Source organism: Eublepharis macularius, chromosome 5 (genome assembly GCF_028583425.1).
Source record: "Eublepharis macularius isolate TG4126 chromosome 5, MPM_Emac_v1.0, whole genome shotgun sequence".
Classification (NCBI taxonomy): Eukaryota; Metazoa; Chordata; class Lepidosauria; order Squamata; family Eublepharidae; genus Eublepharis; species Eublepharis macularius.
Window position 1 is genome coordinate 10,407,763 of NC_072794.1, and position 21,756 is coordinate 10,429,518.

The following is a 21,756-nucleotide window of genomic DNA, read 5'->3' on the forward strand; positions in this document are numbered from 1 at the left end:
AGCAAAATATATGACCAAAGAGCCAGATTAAAGAATGTAATAGACGAATGAATAAATGATAGACATGGCTACCACCAGGTTCCTTGCTACCTACTTCCCTCTCCCAGGTTCTTGTCCTGGATTGGTTGTTAATGTCTTAAAAGGGAACAGCATTTACCAGCAGCACGATTCGATCCATTAGTTGATTCAGTTTAGTCTTCTTCAGTTTGATCTTGCCGCAGTTTTTCATTATTTTAGAATCAAAACCTGTGTCAGAGAGATTCCGGAAACAAGCATTTTTTAAAAACCAAAGAAATCCACCAGCACCATTCCTCTCTAGTTAACCTGCTGCTAGAGGCACAACCCATGCCAGAAATAAAAAGGCAACCGTTATTTGCAAGAGATGAGGAGCTGGGGTGCCCTGCGGCCATGCTGGAGCTCAGCTGCACCGTTCTTGCTCACCTGCGTAGATGACAAGGCCGTAACATATCTCTGTATTGCGGATTCTGCAGCCACGCAACAGGATTTGGTCGCTGTCCAGAGGGAATGTCTCACCACGCCATTCCAGGGTGCCAATGAAATTGTGCAGTCTGCTGTTTGGCTCTTCACAGGTCACTTTTCCTGAGCCACCAGAAGACAGAAGGGAAGATGCGGTCTGCTCATTTCTCCTGCCCGCAAACTGCTCTCCTCTTCCCCTTTCTCTCCATGGCATGGCCAATTCAAACCACAAACTCTCTCTCTCTCTCTCACACACACACACAAACACACACACAGCACAGCACACAGGATGTAGTACTGCTTGTTAGGACCAACACTCCAGGATTGATGTAAGGTTAGAATATTGAACTGGACATATTTGGGATTGAATTTGTTCTCTACCATGAAGCTCACTGGGTGAGTTTGGCTAACCACCTCACCCCACCCCTCAGCCTGACCTACCTCATAGGGTTATTATTGTGAGGACAAAGATCCAGAGGAATTAGCTATGTTAGTCTGTAGTTGCAAAATTGTAGAGTCCACTAGCACCTTTAAGACTAACCAACTTTAGTGTAGCATAAGCTTTCGAGAACCACAGCTCTCTTCAGCAGATGCATCTGACGAAGAGAGCTGTGGTTCTTGAAAGCTTATGCTACAATAAAGTTGGTTAGTTTTAAAGGGTTTGGGGCCTACCCCTAAGGAGATAAACAAAAGCGATGGTGACTGAAACTTACCGTCGAAGGCTGCCATGTTCTCCACACTGGCTAACTCTTGATGGGTTACCAGGAGAGCTTGTCTATACTTTAGATTTGTCTCTCTGAAAATGGAAGGGTTGGTTAAGGAGGGGGAAGGCAAAACTGGAACTAGTTCCTTTACTATAATCCCTATATTGCATATGGAAAGATGGAGAAAAGAGAAAATGCCATATATAAAGCCATATATAAACGAGAAAATGCCATATATAAACGAGTTTGTGGCTGAGGTAAATCTGAACACCTCTGGAAGGGCTGTTGGTTTGTTAATATTTTTAAGCTGCCTCCCCAGGGAACCTGCCCAGAGCAGCTTACAAAATGAAACAATATAAAAGCATAAAACATTACAGGTGATTGAATCCAGAGTTTAAAAACCCAGCCAGACCACACAGGTAATTCAGCAGCTTAAAATAAAGAGTTTTCAGCTGAAGTGCAGAAACAGATATTTGAATAGCTTAAAATAACAGGCTTCAGACTAAAAATCCAGACACCAGGTTTCTCTGCGCCACTACGTTACACCTGCTCCCAACTTCATGGAGACTTTTCTTCACAAGCAAGCAGCATGGTGGGTATGTTTGACAAGGTGTGATTCATGTCCTAAGTACATGTAACTACTTTGGTCAGATGGAGAAATGGTACTGCACCCTTCTGCCGCTCTAGGGTAGAGATGGGCACGAACAGCAATACAAACTAAAAAAAGCCACGAACAGCCCAATCTGCTGTTCACGAACAAGCTGTTGGTGAGGCCCCATTCTAAACGAACAGGTGGTCGTTGCAAGCCTCATTCGTTGCTGTTCGTTGCTGTTCATCAAGCCAGACAATCTGGCACCTGCAATCAATTCCCTTGGCAACCAGAGGCAGGGACTGCCCAAACTCTGTCTGAACTCCTGCTGTTGCTCTGGAAACCCCAATCTAAGCCCAATTTAGCTTGATAGGCAGGTCTTTCTTTCAAGTGTGGAGCTCCAAATTAGTTACAAGGAAGCAAAAAGCGGGGAGAGGGGGGCTCCCAGCTCTGGTTTTGCAGACAGTGAGGGAGAGACAGTTGCTGTTGGCATTTTGAGAGAGAGACAGGGAGAGTGCATTGGAGCTTGAATTTTCTTTGTGTGTGATAGGATAGGGATCTACCTCTTCAAGTTCCATGGCTGCTGCCAGGCTCTGGGGCCAAGCTATTATTTATTATTGGTACATTTCCTGCTGCCTGCTCAGGTAGGGTTTCTGGGAGTGGTGTGGTAGGGATCTTGATGGCTGGAGGAGAGCCTGCTGGCCCCCACGAACAACGAACATGTTTGTGAACAGGTCATATTCGTCAATGTTCATTGTTTGTGGATGGCAACGAACAACGAACACCATGTTCGGATTTTTTTTCTGTTCATGCCCATGTCTACTTTAGGGTTGCCAGTCACAGCTGTCACCCCCCCCTCCTCGAAGAAGAACTGGAGGTGGGTACTGTTTGAAGAGGAAGATTCAGCGCTGTCCCTTTCCTCAGGTTTCAGAGGGGGACAAACCAAAGAATTAGAAAGATAGAGAGGTCAGGGCACTCTGTTTACTGTTTTACTGTTCTGACTGTCCTTTGATATGTAGATTGCTGTTCTCAGGATTTCCTCCTCCTGACTTCCTCCCTCTCACCTCTTCTCTTCCTGGCTTTGTTCCAGGCACCATCTCTCTCCTTCTCCTTCCTCCATCTTGGTAGCATGGATGCAGGACTTGTCCCAGCATCCATGTCCATTCTTAGACTAGATAGGTAATTAAGATCTATCTCTCCTCCTTTCCTATCAGAGTATGGAGTTCCTGCAATAAAGAACTCATTTCTTTTCTAAATATAAGCAAGTGTATGCTTTGTTATTTTCTCTCCTGCGCACACAACCAGCCAGCAAAACCAGCTCACAACCACCTATAATCACGCTTCCTCTGATAAACAATCGACTCTGCTAATGGCCCAAACGTGGGATCCTTTAATTTGGTTTCTGGGGCCAACATACAATTTATTTATCAGGGACAAGTATGTCAACGTCATGCCAACACACAACGTCACTTCAAGTGGAAAACCAGAAGCAATACCATTATGTCAGGGCAATGCTCTACAACTGGCAAATCCTACTGTCGCCTTGACAGAGTGATGTCACTTCCATTTTTTCACAGGAAGTGACATTGCTCATTGGCATGGTGCCAACTGTGCCCCCCCACTTCCCCCTATTTCCCCCCCCACTGGCCTTAAAAGTGCTAGCTGGGAATAGGGGTCACTTGTGGGGAGGTCTCTCACTATAGCTTCAGGTGAGTAGCCCTACTGGTCTGCAATAGAAGAGTAAAATTCTAGACCAGTAGCACCTTAAAGACCAACAAGACTTCCAGGGTATAAGCTTTGGGGAGTCAAGCTCTCCATATCTGATGAAGGGAGCTTGCCTTTTTAAAAGAATGCTGAGCTGCTGACTCTGGGTCAGCTATGCATTCCCCGATCCCATGCATTCCCCAGCACTCAAAGGGGGATCTTGCCCAGGGCTGCCAAATCGCCATCACCAGAAAATAATGTTACCCGTCTATGTCCATTGTTTCCACGTAGCAGAGGCTGCTGGGTTCTGAGCTGGACAGCAAGAGGAGGTCAGCCTTGGAAAAGGAAAGGAGAAAGAGTAACTTTTTAGTAGGGCAAACTTTAATAAACTTAGAGATACAATGAGTTATTCCATGGACAAGGACGCTGGAAAAGAAAGGAGCGAGCAAAGGGTGGGGTTTCCTAAAAAAAGAGCTCTTGCAGGCTCAAGCTATCACTATCCCAGCAAGATGGAAATGCGGTAAAGGATGGAAGAAGCCAATGTGGATGAACAGAGAGCTCTGTGGTGAGCAAATGAGGACAAAGAAGATGTTCAAGAAACGGAGGGAAGGGAATGCAACCAAAGAAGAGTATCTAGGGGTAGCTAGGCACTGTAGGCCAGCTGTCAGAGAAGCCAAAGCTCAGAATGAGCTGAAACTGGCCAGGGGTGCTCATCGCAACAAAAAGACGTTCTTCAGATGTGTGAGGAGCAAATGGAAGAGAAAGGGATAAATACTCCCATTGCTGGGTGAACATGGAAAAACTCTGACAGAGGACAGAAAGAGAAGGCAAAAAGACTCAGTGCCTACTTTGCCTCAGTTTTCTCCCGGAAGGAAAGAACAGGCCCACCTGTTCAAGGCTGCTGGTTGACACAGGCAGAGAATCTGTGGGAAAGCACCTTGCTGCACTGGATGAGTACAAATCCCCTGGGCCAGATCGGGTGCACCCAAGAGTGCTTAAAGAACTTTCAGAAGAGCTAGCAGACCCTCTGTCAATCATCTTCCAGGCCTCTTGGAAGACAGGTGATGTGTCGGGAGACTGGAGGAGGGCAAATGTCATCTCAAATCTTCAAGAAAGGGGGAAAGATACAACCCAAGGAAAGTGAATGAGAAGGTAAAGATCACTATCTCCTGATACGGGACAGATTGTTAAAAGTAAAGAGGAACAAAAGTAAATTTTCAAACTGCAACAGGCTAATTACAAGGAGGGGAAGACTCGGCAAGAGCTGTATTAGAAAAAAGACTAAGTTTAAAGAAGTTATTAAAGAAATTGGACTATTGTTTTGAATACTTGCGGTTATGGAGCTGTGAGAAAATTTTACCATCGCGAGAGCTACTGTGGGAAGTCGGGAAACAGGAAGTACGTAATAACAATAGAGTTGCTGGAGAGAAGCGGCCCCTGCCGGAGGGCAGGAAGTGGGGAATCGCCATCTTTGAAAGGGGAAGAGTCGCGGCTTCAGCGGAAGAGGAAGTAAGCCATTTTGGATTACAAAAATTACAGAAGAACCATAGAGAAAAGACGCCCGACATTTTGGATTTTCTAAAAGATTTTTTTGTTTTTTTTGCAAGAAGACCGGGACATTTAAATTAAAAGGGCATTAAATTCTACGCCACGGAGTTAAGGAAGAGAGCGGACTCGTGGGAGCGAGCCAAAGCAAGCCCCACGATGTCGAAAAAAGAGTGGCAATCGGCAATAGAAAATCTAGACAAAAAACTCCTAGAAGTGATTAAAGAACTTAAGGACATGAAACCGGAGCTGATTAAAGAGGTTAAACAGACAGTGAAAAGTGAGCTGTCAGAAGTGAAGAAAGGTATGGAAGTAATGCAAAATGAACTGCAAGGAACACAGCAGAGAGTTAAAGTAGTGGAAGGCGTGGTGGAGAATTTAGCTGATACGCAACAAACAGAGATGAGACTGATGAAGGGAAGAATGGCGGTTGTGGAAAGTAAACACATGGAGAAGCAGCTGAGATTTCGCGGCTTGCCGGAAGTGGAAGGAAAGACAGCACAAGAACAGATTACTGAGGTGTTAGCTGAATACCTGGGAAAGGAGGAGGAGGAAGTTGTGGCTATCCTGGACGTGGTATATCGAGTAAATTCAAGAATTGCGACCCAGAGGAGATTACCAAGAGACGTGATTGTGCAGTTCACGACTCGAAATATGAAAGAGAAGATTGTGACTAAACAGTTTCAAGATCCATTGGAGATTGATGGCAAGACGATTATCATTATGAAGGAATTACCCAGATCGGTGTTATTAGATCGGAAAAAATATAAAGCGCTAATTCAGATTCTGAAGGACATGAAAATTAGGTATAGATGGGAACTACCAGAAGGAGTGTCCTTTGAATTTTGAGGGGCCAAAAGGCGTATCAGATCTGAACGAGAGATGGAGCGATTTTTAAGGGACAATGAAAAGGACTTACCAGCAACAAGATTATGATTATGGAGTGTAAAGTTTTATCTTGGAATGTAAATGGACTTAATTCACCGAACAAGAGAAAAAGCATCTTCCACTGGCTGTTAAAACAAAAATGTGATATTGTATGTTTGCAAGAGACCCACATTCGAAAACAGGATGTAAAATATTTAAAATCGAAAAAATTGGGCAATGATTTTGCAGCGGCCTCTAATAAGAAGAAAAGAGGAGTGGTGCTGTACATAAAAGAGGAGCTGCAGCCAAAGTTTGTAATGAAGGATGTGGAAGCCAGATTTATAGCAGTGGAATGTATATGGAATTTAAAGAGAGTGCTGGTAGTCGGAATCTATGCACCTAATGGAGCAAAAGAAAGCTTCTTTGAGGATTTGAGGAAGCAACTAGATGAACTTTCATATGACCAGATAATTCTTGCTGGAGATTTCAATGGAGTGACAAATTTGGAATTAGATAAAAAATCACCATCTGCACAAAAGAAAAGAGGACTGTTACCAAAATTGTTTTTTGAATTGACACAACAGGAAACCTTAGAGGATGTATGGAGAAGACAAAACCCTAAAAGTAGACAATTCACGTTCTTCTCCGCAAGACATTCTACATTATCGAGAATTGACATGATCTGGGCCTCAAAAGACTTAGCGTTATGGACTAAGGAGGCGGAAATAATGCCGATGGTAGGCTCAGATCACAATCCAATTATGTGGAAATTGGGGAGAAGGAGTAAAAGGAAAGGATGGAGAATAAATGAGGACTTGTTACAAGAGGGAGAGAACATGGAGATGTTGAGAAGGGAGACAAAGTTCTTCATACAATACAACATGAATAAAGAAGTACCAACCAACAAGGTTTGGGACACTTATAAGGCGGTAATTAGGGGCATACTAATAGACTTAAATGGAAGAGCCAGAAAAAAGAAAGAGGAGAAGAGACAGGAGATTATGGAGAAAATAAAAGCCAAAGAAATACAGTTAAAGAAGAGACCAGGGAAAAAGAAAATTTACCAGGACATTAAAATACTTCAAGAACAGCTGACAGCAATGAATAACAAAGAATTAGAGTGGAATCTTAAAAGACTGAACCAAAAAGCGTTTGAAGGTGCAAACAAACCTGGGAAATATTTGGCATGGCAATTGAAAAAGAGAAAGGAAAAGAAAATAATAAATAAAATTTGTGAAGATAACAAAACGTATTTGGAACAGACAGCCATTGGTAGAGCCTTCTATAAATTTTATGCTAAACTGTATAATAAGAAAGAGGTGAACAAAGAATCAATAGCGACATACTTGGAGAAAATGAAGCTCCCGATAATTTCGGAAGCTTGGAGAGATAGATTGAATAATGAAGTAACGGATGAGGAAATAAGAAAGGCAATACAGTCAACAAATCTGGGAAAGGCGCCAGGGCCAGATGGACTTACGGCTAAATTTTATAAGGTAATGGCCAATGAACTGGCACCATTCCTAAAAGAGGTGATCAATGGAGTTTTAAAGGATCAACGGATTCCAGACACCTGGAACGAAGCTAACATATCATTGATCCCCAAAGAGGGCCAAGATTTGACTAATGTGAAAAACTACAGACCTATATCGTTACTCAATAATGATTACAAAATCTTTGCGAAGATACTGGCGGAGAGAGTGAAGGGATGGCTTTCGGAAGTTATTGAGGAGGAACAAGCAGGCTTTTTGCCAGATAGACAAATTAGAGATAACCTAAGGACAGTGATCAATGCTATTGAATATTATGATAAGCGTTGTGATAAAGAGGTTGGTTTCTTCTTTGTTGATGCTGAAAAAGCGTTTGACAACCTGAACTGGGATTTTATGTTTGCCACTATGGAAAAGCTACAAATGGGAGAAAGATTCATAAGAGCAATTAAAGAAATCTATAGAGACCAGAATGCAGCAATTGTGGTGAATGATGAGGCTACTAGGAAACTGACTATAAGTAAAGGAACAAGACAAGGTTGCCCGTTGTCTCCGCTGTTATTTATTCTGGTATTGGAGATTCTGATGATACAAATACGACAAGATGAAGAAATTCATGGAATAAAAATAAAGGACTTTTCTTATAAGGTCAGAGCATTTGCGGATGACATAATGTTAATTGTAGAAGACCCAACGGAGAACATGCCAAAAGTGATAGAGAAGATTAAGGAGTTTGGAGATTTGGCAGGGTTTTACATTAACAAAAAGAAGTCAAAGATACTATGTAAAAATATGACTAAGCAAAAACAACAATTGCTAATGGAAATAGACTGTGAAGTAACAAGTAAGGTAAAATATTTGGGAATTGAACTGACTACAAAGAACATAGATCTATTCAAAAATAATTATGAAAAACTATGGACCCAGATAGAGCAAGATCTGATTAAATGGAATAGACTGAATTTGTCATGGTTGGGAAGGATTGCAGCAGTTAAGATGAATGTGTTACCAAGAGTAATGTTTTTGCTACAGACAATACCAATTATTCGAGACTTTAAGCAGTTTGAAAAATGGCAGAGGAAAATATCAGATTTTGTTTGGGCAGGCAAGAAGCCTCGAGTGAAAATGAAAGTTTTACAAGATGCAAAAGAAAGAGGCGGAATGCAACTGCCCAATCTAAGACTTTACTACGATGCAATCTGCCTAGTGTGGTTGAAAGACTGGATGACGCTGAAGAATAAGAAATTATTGGCCCTAGAGGGATATAAAAAAAAATATTTGGATGGCATGCATACCTATGGTATGATAAAGTAAAAGCGAACTCTATGTTCTTGCATCATTACATACGGAGAAGCCTATACGCAACTTGGAAGAAGTACAGAGACTATTTACAAGAAGGAACCCCCCTATGGGTGGTTCCATATGAGGTAATAGATCCGAGAGCTGTCGATACTGAGCAACAGTGTCTAACGTATAAGGAGATAACCCGAATAGAATCTTCTAAACTTAAAATAAAGACACAGGACGAGTTATCACCAAACTATGATTGGTTTCAGTATAGACAGATCAGAGATCTCTACAATTCGGACTGTGCAAAGGGAGGCATAAGAACAGAGAATTCGGAACTAGAGCAGACACTTTTAAAAGAGGACAAGAAGGAAATTTCTAAGGTATACCAAGTACTGTTGAAATGGTATACTGAAGACGAAATAGTTAAAGTACAAATGGTGAAGTGGGCCATAAATTTCAACAAAGAAATAACAATGGAGGCATGGGAATACTTGTGGAAGAATACAATGAAGATTACGACGTGTACTAATATTAAAGAGAACATTTACAAAATGATTTATCGTTGGTACATGACACCAAAGAAGATTGCGCTAGGGAATCTGAACACTTCTAACAAATGCTGGAAATGTAAAAAACATGAGGGTTCCTTGTATCATATGTGGTGGACGTGTGAAGTAGCTAGGCAGTACTGGGGGGAAATAATAAGAGTAATAAGTGTGATTTTACAATTTCAAATTAATAAGAACCCAGAACTCCTGCTACTGAACTTGGGAATGGAGGACATTCCAGCTCAACACAGGACATTGTTATTTTACATGACAGCAGCGGCTAGACTTTTGTATGCGCAAAAATGGAAAGTACAAGAGGTGCCAACTATTGAGGATTGGATTTATAAATTGCTGTATATGGCGGAAATGGACAAAATGACAAGAAAATTGAGAAACCTTGACCCAGGACAGTTCAACACAGACTGGGAGAAGCTGAAACAATATTTGGTGAAGAAATGGGAGGTGGGAGGAGAACTGTGGCAGTTTGAGAACTACTGAAACATAATAAAATGCAGAGGGGGGTGACTTTACCGGGGGGTGGAGAGGCAAATGAGAATTTCTAAGCAGTTACTTTGTTAGATTATGATATATAAAACAATATACAGAATATTGATAGAAAATAATTAATTATAAGGACTGACTAACCAATATTACTTTTGGTAAAAATTGTATAATGTATTAAATTGAACAAGTATACCTGAAGATATATATGGGTCAAATGGATTGATAACTTTTGATGATAGTTATATAGATCAAAGCAGAGTAAAAATAATAACATAACTAAATATAACTAAAGTAGAATGAAGTTAAGATATGCAGAAAAAGTAATATATAGAGTACAAGTTAAAATGGTTGACTTATACGAATGTATGGTTTATATGGTTTAAGGTTTATAGAAATATTTGAAATTATGAAAAATGGGACAAATTGTTTGTCTAATATGGAAGAAGGGACTTAAAGATAGGGTATAGAGTATTAAAAATAGTTAAAGAATTATTGCTTAGAATAAAGTGAAAGTATATATTTGTTAGATAGATGAATTTAAAATGAGTAAGGGAAAAGGGACAATGGGTTGGAAAACTGTTGGAAGTCTACAAAAAGGGGGGAAAGGGAGGGGGTTAGAAATTGGGAAATGGGGGAATTGATTGTAATGTGAAATTAAATGATTCTAATCCAATAAAAATTTTATTAAAAAAAAAAAGAAAGAAAGGGGGAAAGGACGTTCTTTGGAACTACAGGCCAGTCAGCCTGACCTCTGTCCCAGGGAAGATACTGGAACAGATATTAAAGGTATTAATCTGTGAGCATCTGATGGACAACATGGTGATACGGGGAAGGCAGCACGGATTTGTCCCCAACAGGTCCTGCCAGACTAACCTCATATCTTTCTATGATTGAGTGACATGCTCACTAGATTGTGGGAATGCTGTCAATATAGTTTATTTGGATTTCAGTAAAGCTTTTGATAAAGTTATTTATAATATCCTGATGGGTAAACTTGAGGACTGTGGACTGGATAGGGAACTGGCAGGATAACTGCACCCAAAGAGTAGTTGACAACGGCATCATGTCAGATTGGAGGGAGTGCCATAGGGCCCAGTGCTTTTCAGTATTTTTATAAATGATCTGGGTGAAGGCGTGAAGGGATTACTCATTAAATTTGTGGATGACATCAAACTGGGAGGAGTAGCAAACACCCTTGAAGATAGGGATAGAATTCAATAAGAACTGAACAGACTAGAAAAGTGGGTAGATTTGAATAAGATGAAATTTAACATGCACAAGGGCCAGGTTCTCCATCTGGATAACAAAATTGCAAAGCATGCATACTGGATGAGGGATACACTTCGGGGCAGCAGTGTGTGTGAACAAAATCTTGAGATACGGGTGGATGGGAAGCTAAATACGAGCCGTCAGTGGGGTGCAGCAGCAAAAAAGGCGAATGCAATCTTGGGGTGTATCAATAAAGACATAACATACAAATCACAGGATGTCATTGTCCCACTATATACCACATTGGTCAGGCCCCACCTGGAGTATTGTGTGCAGTTCTGGAGGCCTCACTTCAAAAAGTAGGTGGGCAAATTGGAATGGGTGCAGAGGAGAGCAACCAGGATGATCAGGGGCCTGGAGACCCAAGCCCTACGAGGAAAGACTGAAGGACCTGGGCGTGTTCAGTTTGGAGAAGAGGAGGGTGAGGGGAGACATGATTGCTCTCTTTTAGTATTTAAAAGACTGTCACTTAGAGGAAGGAAGGGAGTTGTTCCTGTTGGCAACAGAGGATAGGACTCAAAACAATGGGTTTAAACTACAGGAGGGAAGGCACTGGCTGGACATTAGGGAAAACGTCTTCATGTTAAGAGTAGTCCAGCAGTGGAATTGGCTGCCTAGGGATGTGGTGGGTTCCCCTTCATTGGCAGTCTCCAAGGAGCAGCTCGATGAATATTTGTCAGAGATGCTTTAGGCGGTTCCTGCATTGGGCAGGGGGTTGGACTAGATGGTCTCTAAAACCCCTTCCAACTCTATCACGCTAACTTCTGCTAGGTCAGTTGACCCAAGACTGAAGTTAAATACTGGCACAGTGATTTAATTTATTCATTTAGGAGATTTCTGTGCCATCTCTTCACAGTGCCGCTTGAGGTGCCTTACAATTAGCCATTTAAAGACAACAAGCCTCTAAAAGAAGCCTAAGGACATAAACAATAGGGTTGCCAACCTCCAAGTTGGAACTGAAAGTCTCCTGGAATTACAACTGATCTCCAGGTGACAAAGATCAGTTCCCCTAGAGAAAGTGGCTGCTTTGGAGGGTGGACTCCATGGCGTTATACCCGGCTGAGGTCCCTCCCCTCCCTAAACCCCACCCTCCCTAGGCTCCACCCCCAAATTGCTAGGAATTTCCCAATTCAGAGTTGGCAACCTTAAGCAGAAAACTAGCCTTAAAACAGAACTCAGAACAGGAGACCATAAAACAGCTGGAAATATAAACCCCCTCATAAAATGTCTGGGTAGGAAGATATTTTGAGTGTGTGGCCCAAGGAGGTGCATGAGACAAACTTTCTGGGTCAACTGAATACTTTGCAGCAGGGAAACCTTTGGAGTCCCTCTGTAAAGGCTGAAACGGGCCCTGGCTGGTGCCAAAAAAGTTACAAGGTGAGCTATCTAGGGCTGTCTCCACACGTCTTACCTGCCCGCAGAACATCGGGCAAAAGACCCGGAAGACAGCATCTTCTCACGTGAAATCGCACCTGGAAGACACTGCTATCCGGGAGTTTTGCACGTTTCACGCAAAACTCCCAGATAACAGCATCTTCCGGGTGTCATGTCCAGAAGGCTTTTCTGTATGTTATAACCAAAGAGACTCCATTTTAATTCTTTCAGTGTTTTGAGTGCTTTCTTCACAGGTGCCAAGATGTTCCCAAGCAGCTTTCTCACAGAAGAGGATTGTTTTGGCTATCGCTTTTCCAGCCTTGAGAGACTTTCGATTTCTCAGCTTCAAAGGGATTGTTTTGAGAACTATGGGGGGAGGATGGGCCTGCTGGGATCTGTTACTTTGTACCTCATGCTTTGCCTGCCATTCGTAACAATACACGTGTACCAGCCTGGATATTGTATCTGGGCCCGTGGACTATAATGAATTCTTTCTTCAGTTAACTTTTGAAAACAATGGGCTTTTGTCTGATTGCAGAAGGTAGTCTGGAGTAAGGACATTATCTAGCCACAGCTCTGACACTGGGTGCGATTTCGCGCGAGAAGATGCTGTCTTCTGGGTCTTTCACGCGATGTTCCACAGGCAGGTAAGACGTGTGGAAACGGCCAAGGTCTTTTTTATTAACGGGAGACGGCCGGAAAGCACCTGAAGATCATTTTGAAATTCATTTTGAATTCATCACAGTCACATTGCATTGCATTCAGAAGTCAAACATTTTCCAGGAAGATTTGATTTTCAGAATTCAAACATTGGTGTGAAAGTTTCTTCGTGCATTTTTAAAAGGCACCAGTAAAGTTGTTCCTTTTTAATGGTGTGGTATATTGAATTAATTTATTTATTCATTAAAAACATTCATTAGCCTCCATTCTGTCTTGCAGGCACTCAAGGCAGCTTACAATATAAGTAAAATAACAATAATAAAATGAATAAAAATGAAGTTTAAAAACACAGCTTAGGGCTACCAATGAACATAAACACAAAGTTAATTAAATGCAGGTCCTAAATTTTTTTTTAAAAGGTCTTCAGCTGCCTCCTGAAGATCAGCAGTGATCTGAAGGGGCTGAGTCATCTCCCTGGAGATGCTGTTCCATAATTGTGGGGCTGCCACCAAAAAGGCCATCTCTCGTATATAACGACGACGACGACAACAACAACAACAACAAACAGTAATAGTAATAATAATAAAGTAAAGAAAACGAACAAGAATTTTTTTTTAAATATCTGGCAAGAGAAGCCACCCAACTACGGATGAAAAATGCAACACTAGTCCCTAATGTCATCGGGGCACTGGGAACTATTTTGAAAAATTTGGCAACCTATATGGAAAAACTGCAGCTTTCTGATAAAACACCTGCAGAACTGCAAAAGACAGTGCTACTTGGAACAGCGTACATATTACACTGATACCAATGATAACATGTTGTCTGGCGATGCCGGCCTTTTATCCACCCCCACCACCAGCCCCCTTCAGGCCCTGCAGCGCGGCCTCTGGCAGTACCTCCGTTGCAGGAGCCCCTACAGGCCTCCCTCACCCTCAGGCCAGTTGCAGCTGACGCCCAGGCACAACTCTGGGGAGCAGCCTGCAGCCAGCCACTCAGCAGAGTCACTCACCCTTCAGCCGCAGTTGCCCAGACGGCTCCACCTCATCCAGGCCCACGGGAGTTTGCCAGCAGCACCAACCAGGCAGGCCCGGCCCCGAGCTGCCAGGGGAGCCACTGAGGAGGGTCCAAAAGCAGCAGGGGGGAGCCAGGCAGAGAGCAGACCAAATGCCCCGCCCTAGACCAGGATGGAGTGGGTGGGGCCAGGAGACTGCAGAGTCTACCCAGCCCTCCTGTCAGATAGGTCGGAAGCAGGGCCAGTCAGGGAGACTGGGTGGCGATTGGGGGCAGAGCCAGGGAGGTGGGGCCAGGGGAGGCCTTTAAATTCAGGTTGAAGGAAGTGTCCAACCTGTGTCAGGCGTCACTTGAAGCTTGGCTCTGAGCCAGGAACCAGGGCAGCTTGACGCATCAACCAAGGCTGGGCAAAAGCACTCCAAACCACCTCAGCCACCTGGTTTTCTAAGGTAACGGCTGTGTGGAGCAGCACTCCCAAGCTGTGCACCTGGCTTTTCAAGGGAAGTATAACCCTGTCCAAGACAGGAGAGACCTTAAGTTCTGGATCTGCCTTTCTACTAACCCAGAGAATCTCTGCCATGTCAGGATGCTTTTAGGGGCAAATGAAGACGGAAAGGTTCTAATACTCCGGCCACAAGTCAAAATCTCAGTGTCCCAATCCAGTCACTTACTGCATTTTTTCCCACTTAATTTGTCCAAGGACCTCAGAGTAGCAGGCACACTTCCCCCCTCCTCTGTTTTGCTCCACAACAACCCTGTAAGGCTTTGCTAGGTTTACAGAAAATGACTGGCTTAAGCTCACCCAATGGCTGTGTGGGGATTTTAACCCAGGTCTCCATCCGGTCTAATCACATGTGATCCGGTCTGATCACACGGTCTGATCTGAGTCACGTGCAATGACACATGATTCAGGCTCGATTCAGACACACAATAGGAGCCCCGGAGGTGGCTGAATGGACTGCACCACTTTGGATTGCGGGGGTGGATTCCGGTTCTGAATGTCCCTTCCTTCAAACTACCACATCAGGAAGCAAGGTTCTATATCCCTCTCTTTGCTTACTGTGCCATTTTCTGACGTGCATGTTGTTTTTCAACCAATGGGACATTCCGAAATCTAGTCTTCCACCCAGGGCTTTTTTTCTGGGAAAAGAGGTGGTGGAACTCAGTGGCGGAACTCAAGACTGCACAATGATGTCACTTTGGGTCATCTGGAAAAAGGGGGGAGTTTTTAAAAGTTTAAATCGGCCTTGGCGAAAATGGTCACATGGCCATTTTAAGAGGTGCCGGAACTCCATTCCACTGCGTTCCTGCTGGAAAAAAGCCCTGCTTCCACCTACAATCTGAAGCTGTACATTCCACTTTCCATCTGATTTGCAGAAGCTTTACGACATGTGGCAGATGCTTCAGCAATCCGCAAGCGGTTCTCCTTATAAGCAGACCAAAGGTAATGGCGTTGAAACACATCCCCAAAAGAGGAGCTTCATGAAATTCTTATTTTATTGTTTTTGAAACTTAAAATTTGACCATTGGGAAATAAAGTGAATTATTAAGGGACAATTCATTTATTTAAATTGCATTCTTATTATTCCATCTTTCTTCCTTTGTGGGATTCAAGCCGGCCTATGTCACCTTCCTCCGTGGTCTCCTCTTCAGGCTCTGCTTATCGTTTGCCACGTTGCCAGATCATGAGCCCTCCGCCCACATCTTGGCATCTTGGGACTACCACCAAACCTGGATTATTCTTTCTATACCCCACCTGTCCATTCCAGGGGAATTCCCCCAGAAGAACCATCATGTAGTCAAGATATTCACATCGTTCTTTGACAGTCCGTTCCGTGGCATCTTACTCTTGGGAAGCCTTGGCACATATGGACAAAGCAAAACACAGCAGAGCTTACTTACTGGCACGAAGCTGTTCTTGCGGAGGCAAACAATATCACCCACACATATGTCCCGCCATTGCTTCTTGCAAAAACTATGAAGAAACGACAAAAGACAACCTTGTGTTCTCATAGGGCAAAGGAGACCTATCCTTCCATCTGTTTTTGTTCCCCCTCTAAAAATCTAAACTTTGTTTCTGGAGAAACATGCTCTGGGGTACACTGTAAAGGCAATTGGTAGTAGCGTTGGTGTGTACACAGCACATAATTAACCTGTGGAACTCACTTCTAAAAGAAATGATGGAAAGATGGACTGGATGTGTTTTCTATGGTTCTTCCTGAAACTACCCTAAACCATCCTGTTCCCAGTAGATGTAATGCAAGGGATACTTTTCCTGGTACTGTTTATGCCTCAATTTGTGTACCAAGTCCATCGTTGATCTCTTTTTGATAGATGTAACTGACAGAGCAGAGAGAGGTGCAGACTATGAAGTGAGCCATTGCTCACTTCATGGGAACGCTATGAGTTGTTTCTTGCCGTTACTAGTAATGAGTAGGGATGTGCGTTTCGGCATTCAGAATGCCGAAAGAATGCCGAAACAAAAGTGTTTCGGCTTCTTTCAGGGAATGCCGAAACGTTTCGGGGAATCCCGAAACGTTTCGGGTAGCCGAAAGAAAAAAGCCGAAACGTTTCGGGATTCTTTCGTCTTTCATTCGGCTTTTCAATGGGAAAATGCCTCCGTCTTCCCGGACGTCTGGGGGAGGCATCTTCCCACCGAATAAGCCCAAAATTGGTGGGGACCTTCCTCTAACCCTTCTCTAACAACCACCCAAGTTTCAGACAGATTGGACTTTGGGGGGCCATGTTACGGCCCCCCAAAGCAGGTCCCCCCATCCTCCCATAAAGGAGCATCTTCTTCATTATTTCCTATGGGGAAAAAATGAAGAAGCAGGCTTCCTTTGCCAGGGGTGGCATTTTGCATGCAAAATGCCCCCTTACCCTCAGGGGCCCTTCTCCCACCCCTCCTCCCACCCCCCACCAAGGCTCAGCCTGCTCCCACTTGGGGGGGCCATTTCATGGCCTCCCCAAGTAGGTGCTCTAATCTCTACCACTGACAGCTGGGGGAGGCTTGTGTTGCCAGGGGTGGCATTTTGCATGCAAAATGCCCCCCCAACCCTCTGGGGCCCTTCTCCCACCCCTCCTCCCACCCCCCACCAAGGCTCAGCCTGCTCCCACTTGGGGGGGCCATTTCATGGCCTCCCCAAGTAGGTGCTCTAATCTCTACCACTGACAGCTGGGGGAGGCTTGTGTTGCCAGGGGTGGCATTTTGCATGCAAAATGCCCCCCAACCCTCTGGGGCCCTTCTCCCACCCCTCCTCCCACCCCCCACCAAGGCTCAGCCTGCTCCCACTTGGGGGGGCCATTTCATGGCCTCCCCAAGTAGGTCCTCTCAGCCCCTAAATTCCACCCCTTACAGCTCCACACAAACCCAATTCCCCCCAGCTGCCACACACAGACCCAAATCCCCACATTAGCCCCTCACAGACCCAAATCCACCCCCACCTGCCCCACACCCATAACCCCAGGAACAGGCTGGCAAAGGCCAGCCCTCTCCCTTTGTTCCCTATGCTGGGAACTTCTAAACTCTCTTTCCCTGGGCAATTCTGCACAGCCCAGGGGTGCCACAATGGTGGGCACACTTCTGAGTGCCAGCTGGTCCCTGTGAAAGAGCACCTGAACCACAGACACCCTCCCTCAAATTCCCCCACCACCTACAGAGATGGCTGGCCAGCCAGCCCCATTGTTCCCTATGATGGGAACCAACTGCACAACAAAGAATAAAACAAGAACAACACAAAATAAAGTTTTTTAAAAATTATTTTCTCCCTTCCAAAGTACAAGTAGGCAAAGCATTATGACACATAACACCAGCAGTCCCCCACACAGAAAAATAACACAACTCACTTAACATCAGAGAATCACAAAGCACGATTCCTGTCAAAAACACTTTATTTCTTGAACAGCTTTAGGCTACACAGCAGGGGGGGAACACCAAAGGGCATGGAAGCAGTATCTTACACAAAAATAACACAACTCACTTAACATCAGAGAATCACAAAAACACAATTCCTGGCAAAAACACTTTATTTCTTGAACAGCTTTAGGCTACACAGCAGGGGGGGAACACCAAAGGGCATGGAAGCAGTATCTTACACAAAAATAACACAACTCACTTAACATCAGAGAATCACAAAAACACAATTCCTGGCAAAAACACTTTATTTCTTGAACAGCTTTAGGCTACACAGCAGGGGGGGAACACCAAAGGGCATGGAAGCAGTATCTTACACAAAAATAACACAACTCACTTAACATCAGAGAATCACAAAAACACAATTCCTGGCAAAAACACTTTATTTCTTGAACAGCTTTAGGTTACACAGTAGGAGGGCACAAAAGGGCATGATAGCAATGTACTACAAAAAATAATACAACCCACTTCACCGTTTTTGACAGCAATTGTGTTTGTGTGATTCTCTGATGTGAAGTGAGTTGTGTTATTTTTGTGTAGTACACTGCTTTCCTGCTCTGTGGTGCCTTCCTACTGTGTAACCTAAAGCAGTTACAGAAATAAAGTGCTTTTGACAGCAATTTTTGGGGTGATTCTTTAATGTGAAGTGAGTTGTGTTATTTTTGTGTAAGATACTGCTTCCATGCCCTTTGGTGTCCCCCCCCTGCTGTGTAGCCTAAAGCTGTTCAAGAAATAAAGTGTTTTTGACAGGAATTGTGCTTTTGTGATTCTCTGATGTTAAGTGAGTTGTGTTATTTTTGTGTAAGATACTGCTGCCAAGCCCTTTGGTGTTCCCCCCTGCTGTGTAACCTAAAGCTGTTCAAGAAATAAAGTGTTTTTGACAGGAATCGTGCTTTGTGATTCTCTGATGTTAAGTGAGTTGTGTTATTTTTCTGTGTGGGGGACTGCTGGTGTAATGTGTCATAATGCTTTGCCTACTTGTACTTTGGAAGGGAGAAAATAATTTTTTAAAAACTTTATTTTGTGTTGTTCTTGTTTTATTCTTTGTTGTGCAGTTGGTTCCCATCATAGGGAACAATGGGGCTGGCTGGCCAGCCATCTCTGTAGGTGGTGGGGGAATTTGAGGGAGGGTGTCTGTGGTTCAGGTGTTCTTTCACAGGGACCAGCTGGCACTCAGAAGTGTGCCCACCATTGTGGCACCCCTGGGCTGTGCAGAATTGCCCAGGGAAAGAGAGTTTAGAAGTTCCCAGCATAGGGAACAAAGGGAGAGGGCTGGCCTTTGCCAGCCTGTTCCTGGGGTTATGGGTGTGGGGCAGGTGGGGGTGGATTTGGGTCTGTGAGGGGCTAATGTGGGGATTTGGGTCTGTGTGCGGCAGCTGGGGGGGAATTGGGTTTGTGTGGGGCTGTAAGGGGTGGACTTTAGGGGCTGAGAGGACCTACTTGGGGAGGCCATGAAATGGCCCCCCCAAGTGGGAGCAGTCTGAGCCTTGGTGTGGGGTGGGAGGAAGGGTGGGAGAAGGGCCCCAGAGGGCTGGGGGGCATTTTGCATGCAAAATGCCACCCCTGGCAACACAAGCCTCCCCCAGCTGTCAGTGGTAGAGATTAGAGCACCTACTTGGGGAGGCCATGAAATGGCCCCCCCAAGTGGGAGCAGGCTGAGCCTTGGTGGGGGGTGGGAGGAGGGGTGGGAGAAGGGCCCCAGAGGGTTGGGGGGCATTTTGCATGCAAAATGCCACCCCTGGCAACACAAGCCTCCCCCAGCTGTCAGTGGTAGAGATTAGAGCACCTACTTGGGGAGGCCATGAAATGGCCCCCCCAAGTGGGAGCAGGCTGAGCCTTGGTGGGGGGTGGGAGGAGGGGTGGGAGAAGGGCCCCTGAGGGTAAGGGGGCATTTTGCATGCAAAATGCCACCCCTGGCAAAGGAAGCCTGCTTCTTCATTTTTTCCCCATAGGAAATAATGAAGAAGATGCTCCTTTATGGGAGGATGGGGGGACCTGCTTTGGGGGGCCATAACATGGCCCCCCAAAGTCCAATCTGTCTGAAACTTGGGTGGTTGTTAGAGAAGGGTTAGAGGAAGGTCCCCACCAATTTTGGGCTTATTCGGTGGGAAAATGCCTCCTCCAGGCGTCCTGGAAGACGGAGGCATTTTCCCATAGAAAAAAGCCGAAAGAATGCCGAAATAATGCCGAAAGAATCCCGAATCCCGAATCCCGAAAGAGATTCTTGTTTCGGCTTTCAGCTTTAACGATAGAGAATTTTCTTTCGGCTTTCTACTTTCGGCTATAGCCGAAAATTTTTGGCTTGCACACCCCTAGTAATGAGCATAGATTCGGGACATACGAAATGAACTCCTGCTTCTCACCGCAGCAAATTAGCATGAGGAACTTACAGCCACAGGATGTGGCGATAGCCACTTCCTTAGATGATTTTAAAGGGGGATGAGAGAAATTCATGGAGGAGGAGAAGTCCCTCAATGGCTATTGGCTGCAATGGCTAAACAGAACCTCCATATACAGAGGCAATGTACCTCCAAATACCAAGAGTGGGAGGTTAGGGGCCTCGTGCACTGCTTGGGGGATTTTGTTGTCCATTGTGGGAAATAAGGCAGTGAACACTTGGGACTGATTCAGTAGGGTTTTTCACATGTTCTTCTACAGCAGGGGTGGCCAAACTTGCTTAATGTAAGAGCCACATAAAATAAACGTCAGATGTTTGAGAGCCGCAAGACATGATGCACTGAAGTGACTTCAGATGAAGAGGTGGGTTTGGGGGAATAATCACAGGAAGGGGTGGGGTATGCTGGAAGTGACATCATCAGAAGGGATGGAGCTTGGGATGTCACATCCTTGCTAGGCTTCACCCCCAAAGTCCCCAGGTATTTTCTGAGTCAGACGTGGCAACCCCAACATTTTTATTGAAAATATGAAAGACATGGAAAGAAAGAAGGAAAAGGAGGGAGGGAAAGACATGGAAAGAAAAGAGGAAAGGGAGAGAGGGAAATAAACTGAACTAAAATAAAATGTATGGCCATGGCATACATGGAGCCCCAGCAGGAGCCGCACAATTTATCTAGAAGAGCCACGTGGCTCCCAAGCCACAGTTTGACCACCCCTGTTCTACAGTTTCTACCTATGATCAGAGGCACTCTGCCTTTTGCAAAGATTGCTGGAAAAATGAATGGGAACCAGAGACCCATAGTTGTTTGAAGAGCTGCTCCAAGTTGGTTGAACAGATGAATGCCGCTATTTACAAAAGGTATCAAAAGGTAAGTATCCAAATTTCAAGTCCACAATTAAGAATTTTCTTTCGTTCTTTTCTTCTCAGATTCACAAGACATATGACATCTGACATCTGACATCATATGACATCTGACTTCTTAAAGCAGAATGACGTGAAGAGCCTCACAGCCTCAAAGGCTCAATATTATTAATCAAATGAAAACAGCATTTTGCCAGGTTATTCTCCACCGTTGGAAATACACACCATTTGGTTTCTGAGAATTACCTGGCAAAACGCTGTTTTTATTTTATTAATAATATTGAGCCTTTGAGGAAGTTGGCAAAATGAAACAGGATTAATAATGCTGGCAAACGCCCGTTAGATTCCATCTCTTCACATCAGTCAGATGTCATATCTTTACTCTTGTGACTCTGAGAAGAAAAGAGGAAAGAAAATTCTTAATTGTGGACTTGAAATTTGGATTAAAAAATTAATTAACTTTCTTGGAATTGTAGGTTTTCCCCTCCATTGGGCTTTTGCCTTCTAGTTGTTATGGTGATATCCAGGGCTTTTTTTCAGCTGGAATGT

General features: G+C 44.2%; 1 protein-coding gene across 1 annotated transcript in view; it reads right to left on the bottom strand.

The window, feature by feature from the left end:
- Window positions 1–21,756, bottom strand: part of ATP8B3 (ATPase phospholipid transporting 8B3) — a 96,370-nt gene that overhangs the window by 32,904 nt on the left and 41,710 nt on the right. Inside the window, exons 7-11 of the mRNA XM_054979660.1 lie at window positions 15,938–16,010; window positions 3,739–3,809; window positions 1,191–1,273; window positions 442–600; window positions 158–246 (exon numbers count right to left, since the gene is read on the bottom strand). Of these exons, the coding sequence (XP_054835635.1) occupies window positions 158–246; window positions 442–600; window positions 1,191–1,273; window positions 3,739–3,809; window positions 15,938–16,010 (475 nt within the window). The remainder of the gene's footprint in view (window positions 1–157; window positions 247–441; window positions 601–1,190; window positions 1,274–3,738; window positions 3,810–15,937; window positions 16,011–21,756) is intronic.